Source organism: Salmo salar, chromosome 13, assembly GCF_965601325.2.
Source record: "Salmo salar chromosome 13, fSalSal1, whole genome shotgun sequence".
Taxonomy (NCBI): domain Eukaryota; kingdom Metazoa; phylum Chordata; class Actinopteri; order Salmoniformes; family Salmonidae; genus Salmo; species Salmo salar.
The window spans coordinates 64,892,665-64,913,930 of record NC_138303.1 but is presented as its reverse complement, the minus strand read 5'-3'; the positions used below and the strand labels follow the sequence as shown (position 1 = coordinate 64,913,930).

Here is a 21,266-nt window from a genome sequence, read left to right as displayed (position 1 = left end):
AATGCAGCAGTAGTCCTATAACTTCCATTGTCAACTAAGTAAAAATGCATTAATCTCTCTACTCTGCCTGTCTGCCTCCCCTTCTATCTGTTTGACTTGAAGATTCGCTCGTGAATTGCAACATTATACCAAATCAATCAACTGTGTCCAGCCCGAAGCTGTTGCTATAGCGAACTTGCAACATTGTAACAACTATCCACTGTACAAACACTGGTTGAATCAATGTTGTTTCCACGTCATTTCAACAAATAAAATCTACATGATGACATTGAATCAACCTGGAAAAGGGATTGGATTTGCAAAAAGTCATCAACGCAAGGGAATTGTCTTTTTCTCACCTGTAATTTTTTACCTAAATCCAATGACATGGTAATTTTCAACCAAATGTAAATCAAAACTAGATGTTGAAATGACATCTGTGACCAGTGGGTAGCCTATTCCGGGCCCTCAGAGCTTCTTGCGCCAATAAATTGTTGTTACCATATTTAGAAAGCATTTCAATTATTTCATGCTCTATTGCCCCACTTTTTTGAATAGGAAAATAAATCATATATGATTTTTCATATTTTCTGAATATTTGCATGCATTTGAGCTTGTGTCCTCAGAAGTGAGTACACCTCAGCAATTTATTTAAAAAAATTACCAGAAAGGTGAGTTTTAGACCCCCAAAATGTTGCAGCTCAAATCATCAGAATGAGGGATATTTTTACTTGGAGGGACGTCTACCAACGATCACTAAAATAATGATTATGATCACACTTCCTCAATTTAAATATTATGGAGACACCGATACATCTGTCAGCCAAGCATGAGTTATCAGTGTAGCCTGTCATCGTCTAGACATGACGTTGAAATATCTTCACGCCTAGAATAAAAACTTCCATCCCAGACTTCTGTCATAAGAGTCAATTTAATAAATAAATAAAAAATAATAATAATAATTACAGGGGGCCGTTTGGAAAAACTAATCCTGTTCGAATCGTCCTTTGGAATAAAGAAAATGCTTGGATAATAATTTCATAACACAGCAAATAATAGGTTTATCGGTGTAGAATGCACCGCATCATCCCATGGGATCTGTCAAGGCTGCGCACAGCAGAAATATCACTGAAATATTCTAGTTCCTACACATCACAATCTAAAAACAAACAAAATAGGCCTTTTATAAGTTGATAAGCAAATGGGCAGTATCATGTTCATGCCAGTCCTCCCTAGAATGCAAAATGTGTCTTCCTAGTAGGACTCTGTAATAACGAGGTGGTGTGTGCGCAGCCATTTTAGCGTGTTTTGGGAGTCGAGCAAGAGTCGACTCTTAACTTAACTCCAACCACAGGAGTCGGAGTCGACTCCAAAAATCCTGAAACTGTTCACCTCTACTAATGAATGAGACGATCGAAGGACGCTCGGGCTTTTCACTGAGTGTACAAAACATTAAGAACACCTTGCGCGGTAAGGGTAGTGTGAGTTGGAGGGGGGAGCGGCGGCCCCGCTTTGGCCCGGGGTCCGAGGGACGGAGCCTCAATTCGTCGGGGCATGGACTCCACGGGCATGCTGGGGCGGCAGGTAGCTCAGTGGTTAGAGTGTTGGGCCAGTAACTGATAGGTTGCTAGATCGACTCCTGAGCTGACAAGGTAAAGATCTGTCGTTCTGCTCTTGAACAAGGCAGTTAATCCACTGTTCATAGGCCATCATTGTAAATAAGAATTTGTTCTTAACTGACTTGCCTAGTTAAATAAAAAAAAATGGACTCCAATGCTTCCCACAGTTGTGTCAAGTTGGCAGGAGGTCCTTTGTGTGGTGGACCATTCTTGATACACACGGGAAACTGTTGAGTGTGAAAAACCCAGCAGCGTTGCAGTTCTTGACACAAACCGGGCCTGGCACCTACTACCATACCCTGTTCAAAGGCACTTAAATCTTTTGTCTCGCCCATTTTTTTAAATGTGAATATTCAGTCAATTTCATTGTTTTAGGTTGCTTTTTTAAATGTTTGCTAAGTTATCTGTTTTGTTTTTGTTACTTTGTACATGCTAAAACACAAGGTGGCAGGTAGCCAAGCGGTTAGTGTTGGGCCAGTAGCCAAAAAAGTTGTTAGTTTGAATCCAAGTGTTGACAAGGTAAAAAAAAAAAAGAAGGTCAATGTGCCCTTGAGCAAGGCCCTTAACCCTAATTGCTCCAGGGTCGCCGTTGATAATGGCGACTCTCCGAAGGTGTCTCAGGGGGACTTGGGATATGCAAAAAAGCTAATTTCCAATTAATACGTGTGAAATAGGACAAATATAAGCACCCACCAAATTATGTATTATTATTTAAAAGTCTTATGACTAATACCCTTTAAAAATCTTTGAGTAAAATTAGCTCTTTTTATAAATGTTTTGCTTCTACCTTGCAAGGAAGTGGGCCATAGTTTACTAAAGGAAGGGATAATTAATGAGTACTTGACATCGGACATCATGCCTATGCATCCCAATGTCTGCAAAGGAGCGACTGGAGAGAGTTTCATAGCGCATTTAGTATTTTCGACCGAGGCCCTCTTAGACAAATATTCCCATGCTATGTCTCGGCGACGTAAATACATGGTGAATTTCCTGTTGTCTCAATGTATTGTCAAAGACTCCAGTCACCCAAGTCATAGACTGTTCTCTCTGCTACCGCACGGCAAGTGGTACCGGAGCGCCAAGTCTAGGTCCAAAAGGCTCCTTAACAGCTTCTACCCCCAAGCCATAAGACTGCTGAACAATTAATCAAATGGCCACCCAGACTATTTACATTGACCACCCCACCCTTTGTTTTTAAACTGCTGCTACTCGCTGTTTATTATCTCTGCATAGTCACTTTACCCCTACCTACATGTACAAATTACCTCGACTAACCTGTACCCCCGCACTTTGACTCTGTACCCCTGTATATAGCCTCGTTATTGTTACTTTCATTTATTTAGTAAATATTTTCTTAACTCTTTGTTGAACTGCATTGTTGGTTAAGGGCTTGTAAGTAAGCATTTCATGGTAAGGTCTACCTGTTGTATTCGGCGAATGTGACAGATAACATTTGATTTGATTTGCCTATGTAACTAAGTATGTAATTATGCTAAGTTAAGAGGGTTTTTTGCATGCAGTTACAGTTATGTTTACTTTTTTCCCTCTCTTTTATGAAGGGTTAGGTAAACCGGAAGGATGAACCGATATCACAATATGCCTTGCTCAGATTGATATGAAAATGATATCAATATAATATCGAATTATCGATATTGGTGCCCACTACTAGGTTCCATCATGTCAAGTGGAATCAAGTCCTTTCAAATCAGAGGTTATGAAAGAAAGGTGGCAATGAGGAATTAAGACTGGCCTTTCAAGACTATTGGGAAACATTACATTACATTCATTTTAGTGGCATGTTGGAAAAGTTATATCAATGGTCTAGTATGTATTATGTCATTAATAATATATTACTGTAAAATGTGATGCAAGTCATGACTAGTTGCTGTCGAGCATTCTTTCACATCAAAAGGTATTTTAATAGAAATCAATCACTTTGAGAGGCGGAAAACATGCTTTTGGTTAAGTTGATTGAAATAAAGCTTTCTAAGGCATATTTCAAAAATCAAATATGTAAGTCGAGGAAACTAGAGCATGTTGCTGCTAGTATATGTTAGCACAGCTACTTTCCATCTCAATTTTTATTTTTTTATTTTGGGATTAATTTTGTAGGTAGAAGAGTGAAGTCATATTCTGGAGAGTGAAGTCATCTTCTGTTTGCACAGCGATTTATGTTTCCACCATTTTGGAAATAATTCAATTGAATATTGTGTTACAGAGGGGAAGGCCTAGCTCTAATAATTTACCATACAGTGGAATTGCAGCTAAAAAGAGAATGATGCTGTCTTGTCTGACACTAAACCACACATGATAGATTTGTTTAAGCCACTACTAGGCCTACAGCTAGATCTGCTAGACAGATCTGTGTGGGGGCTTTGTGTGCGTGCATGCGAGCGTGTGTGTAGGAGAGCGAGAAAGAGACAGTGAGAGACATAAAAATTGAAATAAAGAGGGAGTTAGATCAAGTAGGAGAGGGGGAGAGAGAAAGACACACACAGAGAGAGAGAGAGATACCTGGTTCCAGCCACTGCACCGTCATTCTTCCCCAGGGGCTCGTCCAACTCCACGCCGCACCACTCACCCTTGGCAAAGTCAGTCTCCCCCACGTAGCGCACCACTCCTGTCTTAGTGCCTCCCACCTGAAAATACAAAGGAGCATGATGAACAGCTGCAACATCTTGGTAATTATCATGTCCAAAATACCTTGCATAGAAAGATAAAATCTAGAAAAACTGCAACTGAGGTAGACATGAGGTTGTCTTTCTGTTTCTTTTTGCTCGTTTGTTTCTTGGCATGTGATATTTTTGTTATTTCAGATGCCCCCAAAATGTGTATACTTGAAAAAAAGACATGTTGTTTGCGACATCCTTTTCCAACTGTGCAAGGATGTTCTTACAGGTTTAAAAATAAGGTATGTAGTGTGGCGAAATCCTGCACGACGTCTTCACCACTACAGTATATACTGTATACCAAAAAAGGTAACAATAACCATTGGGCTACTTTCAGTGACAATGGAGTGTTGCCTTTTTAGAAGGTGGGATTGGGATGTTATGCATGTATCCCATAGTGACACTAAAGGACGTAGACACATAAGGGTGAAATCAGACAGGCATCTTGGTGTTGCATGGGGAGACATCGGAGTTGACAACTCGGACGGAGTTGACAACTCGGACGGAGTTGACAACTCGGACGGAGTTGACAACTCGGACGGAGTTGACAACTCGGAGTTGACAACGGAGCGACGGACCTGATGTGTAATCGTGCATGACTGAAAAAGCTGATATGGCCTACATTGTCTGAAAAGGTCACAGCCGGTTACACTAGTGCGATCAGGCAGACTGATGATTCAGAAACGTTCAATCATCTACAAACAGTGTACCGATGCAAACAGAGTTCCATTCTCAGTGTTTTGGAATGCCATTGTAACCGATGTGAAATGGCTAGTTAGTTAGCGGTGGTGCGCGCTTATAGCGTTTCAATCGGGTGACGTCACTCGCGCTGAGACCTGAAGTAGTTGTTCCCCTTGCTCTGCAAGGGCTGCGGCTTTTGTGGTGCGATGGATAACGATGCTTCGTGGGTGTCAGTTGTTAATGTGTGCAGAGGGTCCCTGGTTCAAGCCCAGGTTGGGGCGAGGAGAGGGACGGAAGCTATACCGTTACACCAACAATATTGTGTCCTCTCCCAAACCCCCCAAAATAATAATAATATAAAATCTAAGATAATCAGACATGGTATACTGTATATTGACATACAACTTTCCAAGTATCATCATGGCATGCTATAGGCTACTTATGCTGCAGAAAATGTACCTGTCATAAGAAAAAAATGACCAGCTGATGAGATAAATGAACTGTGCACAGCGCTTCATACTGAGATGCGCTGTCTGTTGCCAAGCAGCACCAACAATATGCTTTTGGAACGCCCCACGAGATGATTGGCATGTGATTTGCTAGTGTCAAAGGAGGCCAAACTCACGAGGAAACGAGATTCTCTGGGAAAATCCGACCCAACCATGTCCAACATGCATCTGGCGTGCTCCGAACTGAAATTCACATATAAGCAACGGTACTTACGTAGCCCGAGTTGGCTAGAAGTACATCCACTATAACCGTGGAAAAGCACAGGTAGAGCTGATACCACCTCTGTCTGTAACAATGGAAAAAAGTGCGCATCAATATATCCCTTTTTTTTTCTTGTCATAATAGTGGGTGTAGCTGGTGTATGCAGTCAGGCGCAGGAGAGCAGAGAATTGGGAGCAACGTAACTTTACTCAGAATAATGAATGGTGCAAGGTAAAACACTACACTTGCCCAAACACAAACACACGAACATCAACTTTTACGAACGCTTGTTTGTAAAAAAACAGCACCCGTCGAAATAACCAGTTACCAACATTACCAAACATGACATAAAACAATCCCGCACAACACCATGGGAGAAACAGAGGGTTAAATACATGAACAATAATTAGGGGAATGAAAAACAGGTGTGTAGAAACAAAGACAAAACAAATGGAAAATGAAAAGTGGATCAGCGATGGCTAGTAGACCGGCGACGCCGACCGAACAAGGAGAGGAACTGAATTCGGCTGAAGTCGTGACAGTACCCCCCCCCTTGACGCGTGGCTCCAGCAGCGCGCCGACGCCGGCCTCGGGGACGACCCGGAGGACGAGGTGCAGGGCGATCCGGATGGAGACGGTGGAACTCCCACAGCATCGAAGGGTCCAACACGTCCTCCACCGGCACCCAGCATCTCTCCTCCGGACCGTACCCCTCCCACTCCACAAGGTACTGAAGGCCCCTCGCCCGACGCCTCGGGTCCAGTATGGACCGAACTTCGGCTGAAGTCGTGACATTTCTGTGTATTTAATGTAAATACAGATGTAGGATCTTAATTTGAGCCAGTTTGCTACAGCAGGAAAATAATCCAGCAGCAACATGAAATGTGAAGAGTTTTAGATAAAAAGAGTTTTAGATTACTTGATATTGTGTTTCTTTGTTTTTCTATTGAATGTTAGGGGCACGTTTTGAATTTAAAAAATCTGAGTGATAGAAATGGAAGTAATCCAAATGTAATCAGATTATTTTGAATACTCCTTTAAGAGTAATAATAGAGTAATCCAATGCATTATGTTACTTATTACTTTCGTTGCCATGTAATCTGTAATCAACAACTGATTAAAATGTTTAAGTCATCTGCCCAACCCCTAAACAATAACCTAACAATCGGCAATGAGTGAAATAACCTCTCCTTGATCTTCACTAAACCAAAATATACAAATAAACCAATATAAATACAAATTCTCAATGATCGATTCGATATCAAATCTCTTTCCACATAAACAACAAATATACAGGATTTTTTTTTATGAACATGATAAACACACACATGATGTCATCATCCTAGAGGCCAAACAATGATATCATCCATGCCAGTGTGTATCTCTTACTCAAAGCACTCCTAGGAGCAGAACAATGAAATTCAGTCTGAATTCATCTGATGGCAAAACCTGGTATAGCTTTCACTCTTTTTTCAATCCCCTAAAGGACTCTCCTGTTATTTCACAGACAGCCATATTGATTCCACTTCTGGCTGTGAGAAGATATTGTTTTCTAAATGGTATGATGACAACACAAATGCAAATAACAAAGACTGAGATGTTATTGCTCCACAAGGCTTATTTACTGGAAAAAATACACTCCATTTCACAACTTGGTAAAACTTCCTATTAATACTGTCTTTATAATGGATTATAAGCACATTTATAAAATCTTATGAGCTATGCATAATGCAAATAAGGACTCTCCATGAAATAGGCACTAATAATTACTCGTTAACATCTATATCTATAGAGCATTATGACAAGGCTGTATAATGCCTTATGAAGCAAAGTGTTATAATGCCCTCACACCATTCTCATAGCGTTATAATACATTATAATGAGGCATTATAATGACATTGACATTCACACACAACATTTTTTTTAAAGATTGTGGATAACACTCTGTTATCCACAATCTTTAAAAAAAATGTTGTGTGTGAATGTAGTAGAGATGGACAATGTCTGTCACTGAAATGAGTTGGTGGAGAATAGTGCTTTGTTCACTACCCAACATCTGACTCATGACTACTGACATCTTGTTTTGAGTCACATCTTCTCCAGACTGATCCCGGGACACAGAGGCCTTTTGTGAGTGGGCTAGAGAAGAACCTACAGTAATTGCCTTTATGGAAAGAGAAAAGAGCATAACTTACTTACAGCACACTGCCCTTATGGATAGCATGGCATTGTCAGCACAGAGCAGTTTCCAGTGAATTATAATGTTGTATTCATCAAATTCATACAAATCAGTTGTGCTGTAGGTTGTCTTGTCATGACGTGTTTTAAGAACTTACTGCTGATGTTTGAGGATAAAAACTGCACAATGAATGTTAAGGGTTGATCGATTAATACATGTTTATAATAAATAATAAACGTTATTTATTATAATACATATAAATAATTATAAATATTATAATACAATATGTATTAGATATAATTATTTATCAAGAATTATTATTAATAAATAATAATAATGATAGTCATCATCAATGTCAATGTCAGTCAAAACAGGTTAAATATCTCTGACTTCCACTCCTTCTCATCCACATATGGTGCACATTTGTACGTGAAATACAAGTACTGTCACTGTAACATCCTCACTTCTCACTTCCTCTGAGAAGAGAAGCTCCAGCTTGACGTGGCAGACAGACAGATTCATCACCCATGAATCTACATAGAGATAACAAAAACACTCCCAAAGAATGTCGAATCTTCTCTTCCTAACTCACTTTGTTTACTTATAGGGACGGAAGGTAGCCTAGTGGTTAGAGCGTTGGACTAGTAACCGCAAGGTTGCAAGATCAAATCCCTGAGCTGACAAGGTAAAAATCTGCCATTCTGCCCCTGAGCAAGGCAGTTTATCCACTGTTCCCCTGGTGTCAATGATTTGGATGTCAATTAAGGTAGCCCCCCACACCTCTCTGATTCAGAGGGGTTGGGTTAAATATGGAAGACACATTTCAGTTGAATGCATTCAGTTGTACAACTGACTAGGTATTCCCCTTTCCCTAAACCTGCACAGCATGACAGACCATGTCCAAAACAGCTTTCACACCAAGGAAAACATACTGTGTGAAATAGACCACAACCTAGCTTGTCAAAACATAAGGAGAAGACATTGACCTGGGTTGACAAAATAGGAGATCTTGCTGGTTCACTGTTATCTGAGTGTTCCCTTCCATCCCTAACCTGTCCATTTTCGAGAGAACTGTGATGGAAAACTGTGACGCAAAGTGTGAAAGCCATGAGGCAAAACACAGTAGTGGGCTGCTTGTGATGCCAGTTGAATGGATGGATGACTGCATAAGGATTCACAGATTAAAGCCTGAGTGTGCCTGCCAGCAGTGCAGAGACAGTGAGTCAGCAACGTACTGTAAGACTCCTCTTGGCTACTGCCTCTCTAACTTCCTGTTTATCTGAAAGTTGGCCTGAGATGTGACTCAAAGCGACTCAGTTTTAGTCCAAGACACAGAGAGCTACACCAGGGCACTAGGCTGTGATAGCTTTGTCTATGATTTCAAATGGAGGTTAGACAGATGCACTATAAGATACAGTTAGGTGAAATGAAGTGTAACCCTTAGGCTAGTCTCGCTTAAGACATCATACTGAGGATGTGTAAGACCAGTCCTATGAGTCAGTTAGTTTGCCTTGCATTCAAAAAATATATAACTTCCACCAACTGTGTTATTGTGCTACGCAGATAGTGAAATATACATCAATAAAACATAATTAATAGAGATGGTTAAATGTTCTTTACGGGTTATTTTGCACAGATTCACTGCATTACGGAAGAGTATTAGTGCCAAGTGAAGGTAAAAAATAAACGGTGATGCGTGGTGGTGCTTGGAGTTTTTTGTTGTTGCACTTATAGTACTTAAAAAACTCGAAATACTTTGAGAGAGTTGAAATTTTGAGAATAAAGGTCCAAATTAAATTTGATGAATAGTCGCAATATTTCCATAATAAAATCAAAATACAATTTTGAGAATAATGTATTTTGAGAATAAAGTCTAAAACGTTTGATATTTTTAGTTGGCTACTGCTACCTAACGGTATTGCGTACACATTCATTAATAACCGCAGCATTCAAACGAGGCTGCAATGAAAACTAATGGGACTGTAGCGACTGTGTAAGCATCAAAATCCGGGGTGTTAGCTACGTTTCTATTCAAGCGTTGATTGACATGGAAATAGACCAATAGTATATGAGAAAATATGAAAAAGAACGGACCCCTCTGACGCTGCACATTACATCGTGACGTGTCACGAGGTAACGTAAAGCATGCATTAAGCAACTCATTGTGTGCCATACAGCCTCTTTCCACCAGTGGTAGCGTGTCTCTCACAGATTAAAAACAAGCGTAACCATATACACTTGTAAGAAACCTTGGTTATTATGGTGATGTGTGGCTCAATTGGTAGAGCATGGTGCTTTCAACGCCAGGGTTGTGCGTTTGATTCCCATGGGAGACCAATAAGTAAGTTGTTCTGGATAAGAGTGTCTGCTAAATTATGTAAATTATTTATGATTTTCGTTTAAATAAGCTTTAGTATTAATATTATTATGGCTAATTTTAAACTAATTTTTCATGAGTATGGTGCTAATAGCAGTGGTCATCAATAACACACACTGAATCAATCAATAATTCATTGCATAAGACTGATGTGCAGAATCATAAAAAGACTACCACCGCGCCAACCTCTGATGTGCATTTACACAAGCAAACCCGTCACCTGCTGACAAAGAGCTTTCGTTTTTTTTGCTCTCATGTTTTGCTGTGTTCACATATTTTGAAGTATACAGTTGAAGTCGGAAGTTTACATACACCTTAGGCAAATACATTCAAACTCAGTTTTTCACAATTCCTGACATTTAATCCTAGTAAAGATTCCCTGACTTAGGTCAGTTAGGATCACCACTTTATTTTAAGAATGTGAAATGTCAGAATTATAGTAGAGAGAATGATTTATTTCAGCTTTTACTTCTTTCATCACATTCCCAGTGGGTAAGACGTTTACATACACTCAATTAGTATTTGGTAGCATTGTTTTTAAATTGTTTAACTTGGGTCAAACGTTTTGGGTAGCCTTCCACAAGCTTCCCACAATAAGTTAGGTGAATTTTGGCCCATTCCTCCTGACAGAGCTGGTGTAACTGAGTCAGGTTTGTAGGCCTCCTTGCTCGCACATGCATTTTCAGTTCTGCCCACAAATGTTCTGTAGGATTGGGGTCAGGACTTTGTGATGGCCCTCTAATACCTTGACTTTGTTGTCCTTTAGCCATTTTGCCACAACTTTGGAAGTATGCTTGGGGTCATTGTGCATTTGGAAGACCCATTTGCGACCCAAGCTTTAACTTCCTGACTGATGTCTTGAGATGTTGCTTCAATATATCCACATAATTTTACTGCCTCATGATGCCATCTATTTTGTGAAGTACACCAGTCCCTCCTGCAGCAAAGCCCCACCACAACATGATGCTGCCACCCCCATGCTTCACAGTTGGGATGGTGTTCTTCGGCTTGCAAGCCTCCCCCTTTTTCCTCCAAACATAAGCATGGTCATTATGGCCAAACAGTTCTATTTTTGTTTCATCAGACCAGAGGACATTTCTCCAAAAAGTACAATCTTTGTCCCCATGTGCAGTTGCAAACCGTAGTCTGGCTTTTTTTATGGCGGTTTTGGAGCAGTGGCTTCTTCCTTGCTGAGCGGCCTTTCAGGTTATGTCGATATAGGACTCGTTTTACTGTGGATATAGATACTTTTGTACCTGTTTCCTCCAGCATCTTCACAAGGTCCTTTGCTGTTGTTCTGGGATTGATTTGCACTTTTTGCACCAAAGTACGTTCATCTCTAGGAGACAGCACGCGTCTCCTTCCTGAGCGTTATGACGGCTGCGTGGTCCTATGGTGTTTATACTTGCATACTATTGTTTGTACAGATGAACATGGTACCTTCAGGCGTTTGGAAATTGCTCCCAAGGAAGAACCAGACTTGTGGAGGTCTAAAGTTTTTTTTTCTGAGATCTTGGCTGATTTCTTTTGATTTTCCCATGATGTCAAGCAAAGAGGCACTGAGTTTGAAGGTAGGCCTTGAAATACATCCACAGGTACACCTCCAATTAACTCAAATTATGTCAATTAGCCTATCAGAAGCTTCTAAAGCCATGACATAATTTTCGGGAATTTTCCAAGCTGTTTAAAGGCACAGTCAACTTAGTGTATGTAAACTTCTGACCCACTGGAATTGTGATACAGTGAATTAAAAGTGAAATAATCTGTCTGTTGGAAATATTATCTGTGTCATGCACAAAGTAGATGTCCTAACCGACTTGCCACAACTATAGTTTGTTAACAAGAAATTTGTGGCGTGGTTGAAAGACACGTTTTAATGACTCCAACCTAAGTGTATTTAAACTTCCAACTTCAACTGTATATAAAGTGTAATATTTGGATGCAAACTCAAAATTGAATACAATTCAACCCTATATCTGACATGGTACAGTTCCCCCATAGTTAAATAAAGATTAAATTAAATAAAAAAATAACCATGTATGTGAGGTGTAGACTTTGGTTTCAATGTAGATTTGTTTAAAACTACCAAGAAACAGTCTGTGTGACCCTGATTTAGCCCACTGCAGTAAAGGTTAATTGTTTTATTCTGTGTTGTTACAGTTGTCAACCAACATAATGCATAGTGTATTTAATATTCTGGATTATTTTTTATAATCTAACCAAAACCGAACCGACTTCACTAGTGTGGTGTCAGTATGCATGTTTACGCGTGCCATGTGTGTCACATGTAGTGTGTGTGTATATGTTTGTTGGAATCTCAGTGTACGTTTGTGTTTGGGTAGAGTGTGCATAGACTGCCATTCATTACAGTAAGAGGCTATAGCCAGACGCCTCTAGAAGTGGGGTTAGTCGCTGGTTACTTGACAAGATAGTGGTCTTAAAAAGCAGTGAGCTATAAGGACACAAGGCGAGCCCCAAATGCAGACACAGGAGGCAGACGGTTGAGTCCAAATAGTACCAGACAATAGGCAATCTCGAGGTCAGGCCAGGCAGGAGTCAGAAACCAGATCTGAGTCCAAAAATAGTACAAGGGGATAGGCAGGCTGGTAGTCAGAACAGACAGAGTGGTCAGGCAGGTGGGTTCGGAGTCAGGACAGGCAAGGGTTAACACCAGGAGGACTAGAAACAAACAGAGACTGGGAAAAATAGGAGCAAGGAAAAACACTGGTTGACTTGGCAAACAAGACGAACTGGCACAGAGAGACAGGAAACACAGGGATATATACACCGGGGATAATAAGGGACACCTGGAGGGGTTGGAGACAATCACAAGGACAGGTGCACCAGGTCAGGGTGTGACAGTGAGCAAAACCTTTACAACCATGTTAATCCTTCAACCCTAAAAGTCGCAAAATGGTTCTGAAATATGTATGAAGTATAAGTCAAACAACTCTTGTCAAGACTAAATTAGTAAAAAAACTCCTCCCTAATCTACAGCTGTAGAAGTGCCCTCCAGTGAAGTTAACATAACATGGCTGGCTACAACAAAACGATCCCATGCAGGCTCTGGGTGGTCCTTTAACATAGATCAAAGCTAGAGCAACATGAGACGTTACTCATGTATATTTGGCGACAGAAGTTCTCTCTTTTCAGGAAGCATTTGTCTTCCCTCTAATGATGAGGGATCTCCGTCTCTGACTAACAGGGTCGTCTGGATTGTCTATGGGTGCCTCCCAAATGGCTCCTTATTCCCTATAGTGCACTTCTTTTGACTAGAGCCTTATGGACCAAGGGGAATAGGGTGCCATTTTGGACACAGACTTCATTATGTCCCAAACCCCTGATAACACGATCCTTCTAACTAGGCAGGGGATGTTAGTGACTGAGCGTCCATTAGGCCTTCAGATCCCCATTACAACCCATGAAGGAATAGGCATGGTGCTACCTTGTCATTTAGGTACTACTCAGTGTTAATCCCAGTGGTAACAACTGATTACTCAGTGTTTCAACCTCACAGCTTAGGGCCTTGAAAGCTGGTGCTGGTTGATGAGTAGTTCTAGTGGGCAGAGGCTGTTGGGAAGGCTTTAGCGAAAACATACTTATATCCATAGAGAGCATGGAAGGTGGACTCCATGGCAAGTGGTTAAAAACTATGGTCAGACATGAGAAACCACAGCAATTACAGCTGCATTTATGCATTCAAATGTAATACTTTTGATAAACCTTTCAGGGATTTCTCGAAAACAATATTTTCTACTCTTGCAGGAGTTTGAGATTACCATTGGGTATTGTGTACAAAATTGGAATACAAGTCAGAGCCTATCACAAAGCATCAAGATTGAAATGTAGAGCACCAAAATACACAATATCAATATTGCAAGAGAGGCTGACAATTTTGAAACAAGTTTCACAAATCCCTATCCAGTATCCATATTGACCAACACACTCACAGAATAGCTGTGAGTTAGAGCAGAGTGGAGAAGCAAGGTAAAATTATGTCAGCGGTGGGATCTCCAGACAGTAATCCAATGTGATTGACAAAACTGAGCATTTAGCGCAACCCAACGGTAAATTAATGGCAATGTGACCCAATTGTTGTTTAGAGAGTGTGGTTTGGTTGAAAGAACATTGTGTAAATGGCAGTCCTTGACCTTTTGTGGGAGTGCAGAATCAGTCCAGGTCTGGTTTCTCAGACTTTCAGAATGATCAATAAAGATAGCAGATTTACAGGTAAATCATAATAAGTTAGGATGGAACTTTCATAATTTTTGGTCATTGTTTTCGTGGAGCGAGGGTCAAAGCAAACGTGCTCTTCATGTCAACAACATCATTTTCCATCATCTGTTTCCACACAGTGAAAAACATTTACACATTGTTTTTTCAAGAGTGGTTTTGTCTTGATACTATGTGGGTATGAAAGTTGCAAAATGGGAACAAAAATGTAAACGCAACATGCAACAATTTCTAAGATTTTACTGAGTTACAGTTCATATATAAGGAAATTAGTCAATTGAAATTATTTCATTGGGCCCTAATCTATGGATTTCATTTGACTCAGAAAACCAGTCAGTGTCCGGTGTGACCACCATTTGCCTCATGCAGCGCGACGCATCTCCTTCGCATTGAGCTTATCAGGCTGTTGATTGTGGCCTGTGGAATGTTGTCCCACTCCTGGATATTAGTGGGAACTGGAGCATGCTGTAGTACATGTCGATCCAGAGCATCACAAACATGCTCAATGGGTGACATGTCTGATGAGTATACAGGCCATGGAAGAAATGGGAATTGTGTACAGATCCTTGCGACATGGGGCCGAGCATTATCTTGCTGAAACATGTGACCCGTTTCAGGAAACTAGGCGTATGTCGTGGGTCACTATTTCACAGGAGAGCCATTTGAAAGTAAACGTTTTTTTTTAAATCAAAATGCGTTTTTTGGCAGAAATCTCTTCTCGAACATGTGAACTTTCATGTGCCTTAATAACAAACTTGTATGCCATCTGTAAATACGAATAAAATTGTTAGATTATGAGCCTAGTTGGTTTAGCCATGGAAAAAGCGGCAACCTTCCCGCTAGCCATGATTGGCTGAGATAATGAGTGGGCTGGACATGCCAAAGATGAGTTTGGATTGGTCTGCCATATAGTACGCTTCTGTGTATTTGAGCTGGAAAGTATGTCTAGGTAATCCTGTCTAATGCGTATTTTTGAAAAATGTATTGCATAGTAAAACTGCATAAGTGTGGCTCTCCACCTTATGGAGGACCGAGTTTTGAAATCAGTGGAATTCAAGTATGATAGCTAAGGAGAAGGAGAAAACACCTGTCTCCAGATTACATCTTCAAACTAAGAGCAACCATGGCATCCGACAGATAGTCTAGCTAGCTACATTTTCAGATATTGGTTAGCTATCTGCAGATTCATACATGGTAGTAATGTCATGAGTTGTGATTCTGGTTCATTGTTTAGCTGGCTAGCTACATGTCTTAACAAAAGACTCCACTATGCAAGTATCCATTTCAATAGAATGTCACTGCAACAACTGTTGATAGACGCTGGTTAGCTACCTGCAGATTCATGCAGGGTAGTAACGTCATGAGTTTTGATTATGGTTCATTGTTTACCTAGCTAGCGACATGTCTTAACCTCTCTTGGGGAGGTCATAATTCAAAGTTCTCAAACATACGACTATTTTACACCATTTTAAAGATGCACGTCTCCTTAATGTAACCACATTGTCCGATTTCAAAAAGGCTTTACGGCGAAAGCATAAAGTTAGATTATGTTAGGACAGTTCCAACACAAGAAAAACCACACAGCCATTTTCCTAGCAAGGACAGGCGTCACAAAAACCAGAAAACCAGCTAACATTATGCACTAACCTTTGACGATCTTCATCAGATGACACTTCTAGGACATCATGTTACACAATACATGCATTTTTTGTTTGATCAAGTTCATATTTATATACAAAAACAGCATTTTACATTGCCGCGTGATGTTCAGAAAATATTTTGCCTCCAATACTACCAGTGAATCAGCACAACAATTTACAAAAATACTCATCATAAACGTTGATAAAATATTAAACTGTTATTCAAAGAATTATAGATGAACTTCTCCTTTATGCAACCGCTGTGACAGATTTCAAAAAAGCTTCACGGGGAAAGCACACTTTGCAATAATCTGAGTACTGCGCTCAGAAAAAGACATCAAGCAATACAGATACCCGCCATTTTGGAGTCATCTAAAATCATAAATAGCATTAGAAATATTCACTTACCTTTGATGATCTTCATCAGAAGGCACTTCCAGGAATCCCAGGTCCACAATAAATGTTGTTTTGTTCGATAAAGTCCATAATTTAAAAAAATATATATATTTACGTTCGTTGAAACATGTGAAACGTTGTATAGCATCAATCTTTAGGGCCTTTTTAACATAACACTTCAATAATATTCCAACCGGACGATTCCAATGTCTTGAAAAACATTTTAGAACACAGCTACCTCCTCACGTGAATGCACACCACAAAACTCATGTCCTTCCCTGAGTCACCAACTCCCCGGCCTTCTTGTTCGCTCTCTGTTCACTGCAAAAGCCTGAAACAAGGTTCTAAAGACTGTTGACATCTAGTGGAAGCCTTAGGAAGTGCAAAATGAACCCTAAGTCACTGTGTGTTAGATAGGCAAAGACTTGAATAGACTTCCAGCATCAGATTTCCCACTTCCTGGTAGGATTTTTCTCAGGTTTTTGCCTGCCATATGAGTTCTGTTATACTCACAGATATCATTCAAACAGTTTTAGAAACTTCAGAGTGTTTCCTATCCAAATCTACTAATAATACGCATATTCTAGTTCCTGTAGGCCATTTAATTAGTAGGCCATTTAATTTGGGTACGTTTTTCATCCGGCCGTGAAAATACTGCCCCCTGCCCAAGAGAGGTTAACAAAAGACTCCACTATGCAAGTAACCATTTCGGATGCATTCGTAAATTCAGTCTGGCCATCTACTCCGATTTCAGAGTACTCTCGTCTGAGAGTACCATAGTGTAGAATAACTGTTCAATTTACGAATGCACAACACCTGTTGAATATGGCCGTGTCAGTAAACGCTGGCAAAAAAGCGTCATTAAACGCTTCACCAACGTCACCAACGCTCTGGATAACATGAAAGCAGCCTAACCATCTCTGCTAGGGTGAGTAAAATGGTAAGAGTTTGAGTGGGGGCTGAAGCTTAAGAGGGTGTGAACGATGCTGAATGGGTGTAGACAAAGAAGAGCTCTCCAGTAGGTATCAAAACATTCAAAGGCCATTTTCTCAAAAGTGAGGTTACAAGTTTATCAACTTTCAAAGCAGAATTACCTTTCCATTATTTCTCAAATGTAGTGAATGATATACCATGTTGTAGCTCTGTGTCTATGTTTTTATCCAATGTAAAAAAAAAAAACACAATTTCAAATTTTGCTACATAAGACCGAATCAAGGTGGTCGGTCACACATGAAGTGATGGCGGCGGATGAATGGTACAACAATGGGCCTCAGGATCTCGTCACTGTATCTGTGCATTCAAATTGCCATCGATAAAATGCAATTGTGTTCATTGTCCGTAGCTTTTGCCTGCCCATATCATATCCCCGCCTCCACAATGGGGTACTCTGTTCACAACGTTGACATTAGCAAACTGCTTCCCCACACAACGCCATCTGTCCGGTACAGTTGAAACCGGGATTCATCTGTGAAGAGCACACTTCTCCAGCGTGCCAGTGGCCATCGAAGCTGAGCATTTTCCCACTGAAGTTGGTTACGACGCCAAACTGTAGTCAGATCAAAACCCTGGTGAGGACGACGAGCATGCAAATGAGCATCCCTGAGACGGTTTCTGACAGTTTGTGCAGAAATTCTTTGGTTGTACAAACCCACAGTTTCATCAGCTGTCTGGGTGGCTGGTCTCAGACAAGAAATTTGAGAGAAATAAGCTATTTTTGCATATGGAAAATTTCTGGGATCTTTTATTTCAGTTCATCAAACATGGGACCAAAAATGTACATGTTGCATTTATATTTGTGTTCAGTATACTTGACCTAGAAACTATGTCTGAAGCATACTGGTAACCCAACACTGTGTGTGTGTGTGTGTGTGTGTGTGTGTGTGTGTGTGTGGGACATGGACTCACCAGCACGCGGTCTCCCACTCGAAGGTCCTTATCCCCGCCTTTCTTGACCGAGCCGCTGTCGGACATGTTGGAACCTGACTCGTTACCTGTCTTTACCGAACTGTTGAGCATTCCTTCCCTGAGTGGCATAACCGCGCGCTGACCAGCGGGCGAAGCCCCGTTGACGCCATGGAGCGTCAGGTTCTGAGCCGTCAGGGAATCAGCAGAGTGGCCGTCGCTCCCTTCGCCCACCGGTTGCCTGGTGAGCTTGGAGGGGCGCGTGAAGATGCCCTGGTGTGGCTGGCACTCAAAGTAGCGCACGCCGCCCACAGAGCCGTCATTTTTGCCCAACAGGTCGTTGAGGACCACCCCAGCCCACTGTCCCGGGGCGAACTGGGTCTCGCCCAGGTAGGCGATGACGCCCGGTTTGACCCCGTTGACCCAGACGCGTTCGCCAACTACGTAGTCCCCCAGGACGTCGTCCCCCACCTCGGATGTTTTGGAGCACGACTTCTCCGAGGCATTGCTGCTGGGGAGTGGGGAGGTCTGCTTGTGTTGGGAGTCTATGGATGTAGAGAGAGAGAGAGAGAGAGAGAGAGTATGAGATCATGTAGGCTACAATCATGGAATTCCTATTTACATTCATTACTATTGTAGACAAGATTATAGGTTACAATCAGATAATTCCTATATTCATTCAAATGGACATGGATCTACAGTATGGCTTTGATTACAATGATGAAGAGCAGTGCATGCCATAGGAACAAAAGTGCTGAATAGGGGAGAGAAAAGGCGATACATACAGGTCTACAAACAAATAATGTGAAAAATAATCAACTAAACAACGTAGCTTGTCTATAGGATTAATATGTTGTGTTGTACGCAGGTTACAGTCCAGTTTTCTCAATTCAGTCATAATACAAATGTAGAAGATCTATAATAGTGATGAGTGGGTTTGACGGGTTTAGGGTCATGAAATATTGAATGGATGAAGAGCGGGTGGGTGGCGGGCACGTTGAATCAAGAGAAAACAATGCATTCAAAATCCAGTCACTCAAGCATCTATTTATCCAATTTCGTCATATCACATCACAAAACGGTGTTTATGCGAGGTTAGCCATTACTCTACTTCCTAATGAAAACTGTGTCTGAGATTATCTCTCATGTAATGATGACTTGACCGGTACTTCGCTGTTTGACACATGATGTTTAGATGAGCACTATCCATTCTGGTGAGAGAGACACAAGCTGTTAACTGTAGCAAGGCAGCTAAGCTGTGTGTGTGTGTGTGTGTGTGTGTGTGTGTGTGTGTGTGTGTGTGTGTGTGTACGGTTGGTGCCAGGACTGTCTCTCTAAAACCACAAGAGTGGGGGAGGGGGCCCAATGGCTGTTTTTATGCCTCAATTGCTCCCATATGTTGTGAGACCGATAGACTTGGTTGCAAAATGGGTACTACATTGAACAAAAGAATGTGGGTTTTAGCATGATAATTCAGTTTTGAAACTTAATGGGATCGTACAATGGCATTTATGGAGGTACAGTGCCTTCAGAAAGTATTATCACCCCTTGACTTTTTCCACATTTTGTTGTGTTACTGCCTGAATTTAAAGTTATTACATTTAGATTTTGTGTCACTGGCCTACACACATTACCCCATAATGTCAAAGTGGAATTTATGTTTTTATACATTTTTACCAATTAATAAATCTGAAATGTTTTAAGTAAATAATTATTCTACCCCTTTGTTATGGCAAGCCTAAATAAGTTCAGGAGTAAAAATGTGCTTAACAAGTCACATAATAAGTTGCATGGACATAATAGTGTTTAACGTGATTTTTGAATGACTACCTCATCTCTGTACCCCACACATATGATTATCTGTAAGGTCCCTCAGTCGAGATGTGTATTTCAAACACAAATTAAACCACAAAGACCAGGGAGGTTTTCCAATGCATCTATTGGTACATGGGTATAACAATTTAAAGCAGACATTGAAATTCCCTTTGAGCATGGTGAAGTTATTAATTACACTTTGGATTGTGTATCAATACACGCAGTCACTACAAAGATATAGGTGTCCTTCCTAACTCAGCTGCCAGAGAGGAAGGACACTGCTCAAAAAACAGTTATTATGATAGAAAACAGAGGATGGACCAACATTGTAGTTACCTCACAATACTAACCTAAATATTCAAAAACATGCATCCTGTCTGCAATAAGGCACTAAAGTAAAACTGCAAAACATTAGGCAAAGAAATGCACTTTATGTCCTGAATACAAAGTGTTTTGTTAGTGGCATATCCAACACAACACATCACTGAGTACCACTTCATATTTTCAAGCATGGTGGTGGCTGCATCATGTTATGGGTATGCTTGTCATCGGCAAGGACTAGGGAGTAAAAAAAATCACAAAAAAACTAAACAGAATAGAGCCAAGCACAGGCAAAATCCTAGAGAAAAACCTGGTTCAGTCTGCTTTCCAACAGACCCTGGGAGACAAATTCACCTTTCAGCAAGACAATAACCTAAAACACAAGGCTAAATATACACTGAAGTTGCTTACAAAGACAACATTGAATGTTTCTGAGTGGCCTAGTTACAGTTTGGACTTAAATTGGCTTGAAAATCTATGGCAATACTTGAAAATGGCTGTCTAGCAATGATCAACAACCAACTTGACAGATCTTGAAGAATTTAAAAATAATAATGTGCAAATATTGTACAATCCAGGTGTGCAAAGCTCTTAAGACACTGACACAGAAAGACTCACAGCTGTAATCGCTGCCATAGGTGATTCTAACATGTATTGACTCAGGGGGTTGAATACTTATGTCATCAAGATATATTAGTATTTTTTTTCTTTTTTACGTTTCTTCCACTTTGACATTAGAGTATT

General features: G+C 40.7%; 1 protein-coding gene across 6 annotated transcripts in view; it reads right to left on the bottom strand.

The window, feature by feature from the left end:
- LOC106567552 (CAP-Gly domain-containing linker protein 2) overlaps positions 1-21,266 on the bottom strand; it is an 82,232-nt gene that overhangs the window by 46,213 nt on the left and 14,753 nt on the right. For all 6 annotated transcript variants that reach the window (XM_014137002.3, XM_014137003.3, XM_014137005.3 and 3 more), the window contains exons 3-4: positions 18,390-18,931; positions 4,113-4,237 (exon numbers count right to left, since the gene is read on the bottom strand). In XM_014137002.3, the coding sequence (XP_013992477.1) occupies positions 4,113-4,237; positions 18,390-18,931 (667 nt within the window). The remainder of the gene's footprint in view (positions 1-4,112; positions 4,238-18,389; positions 18,932-21,266) is intronic.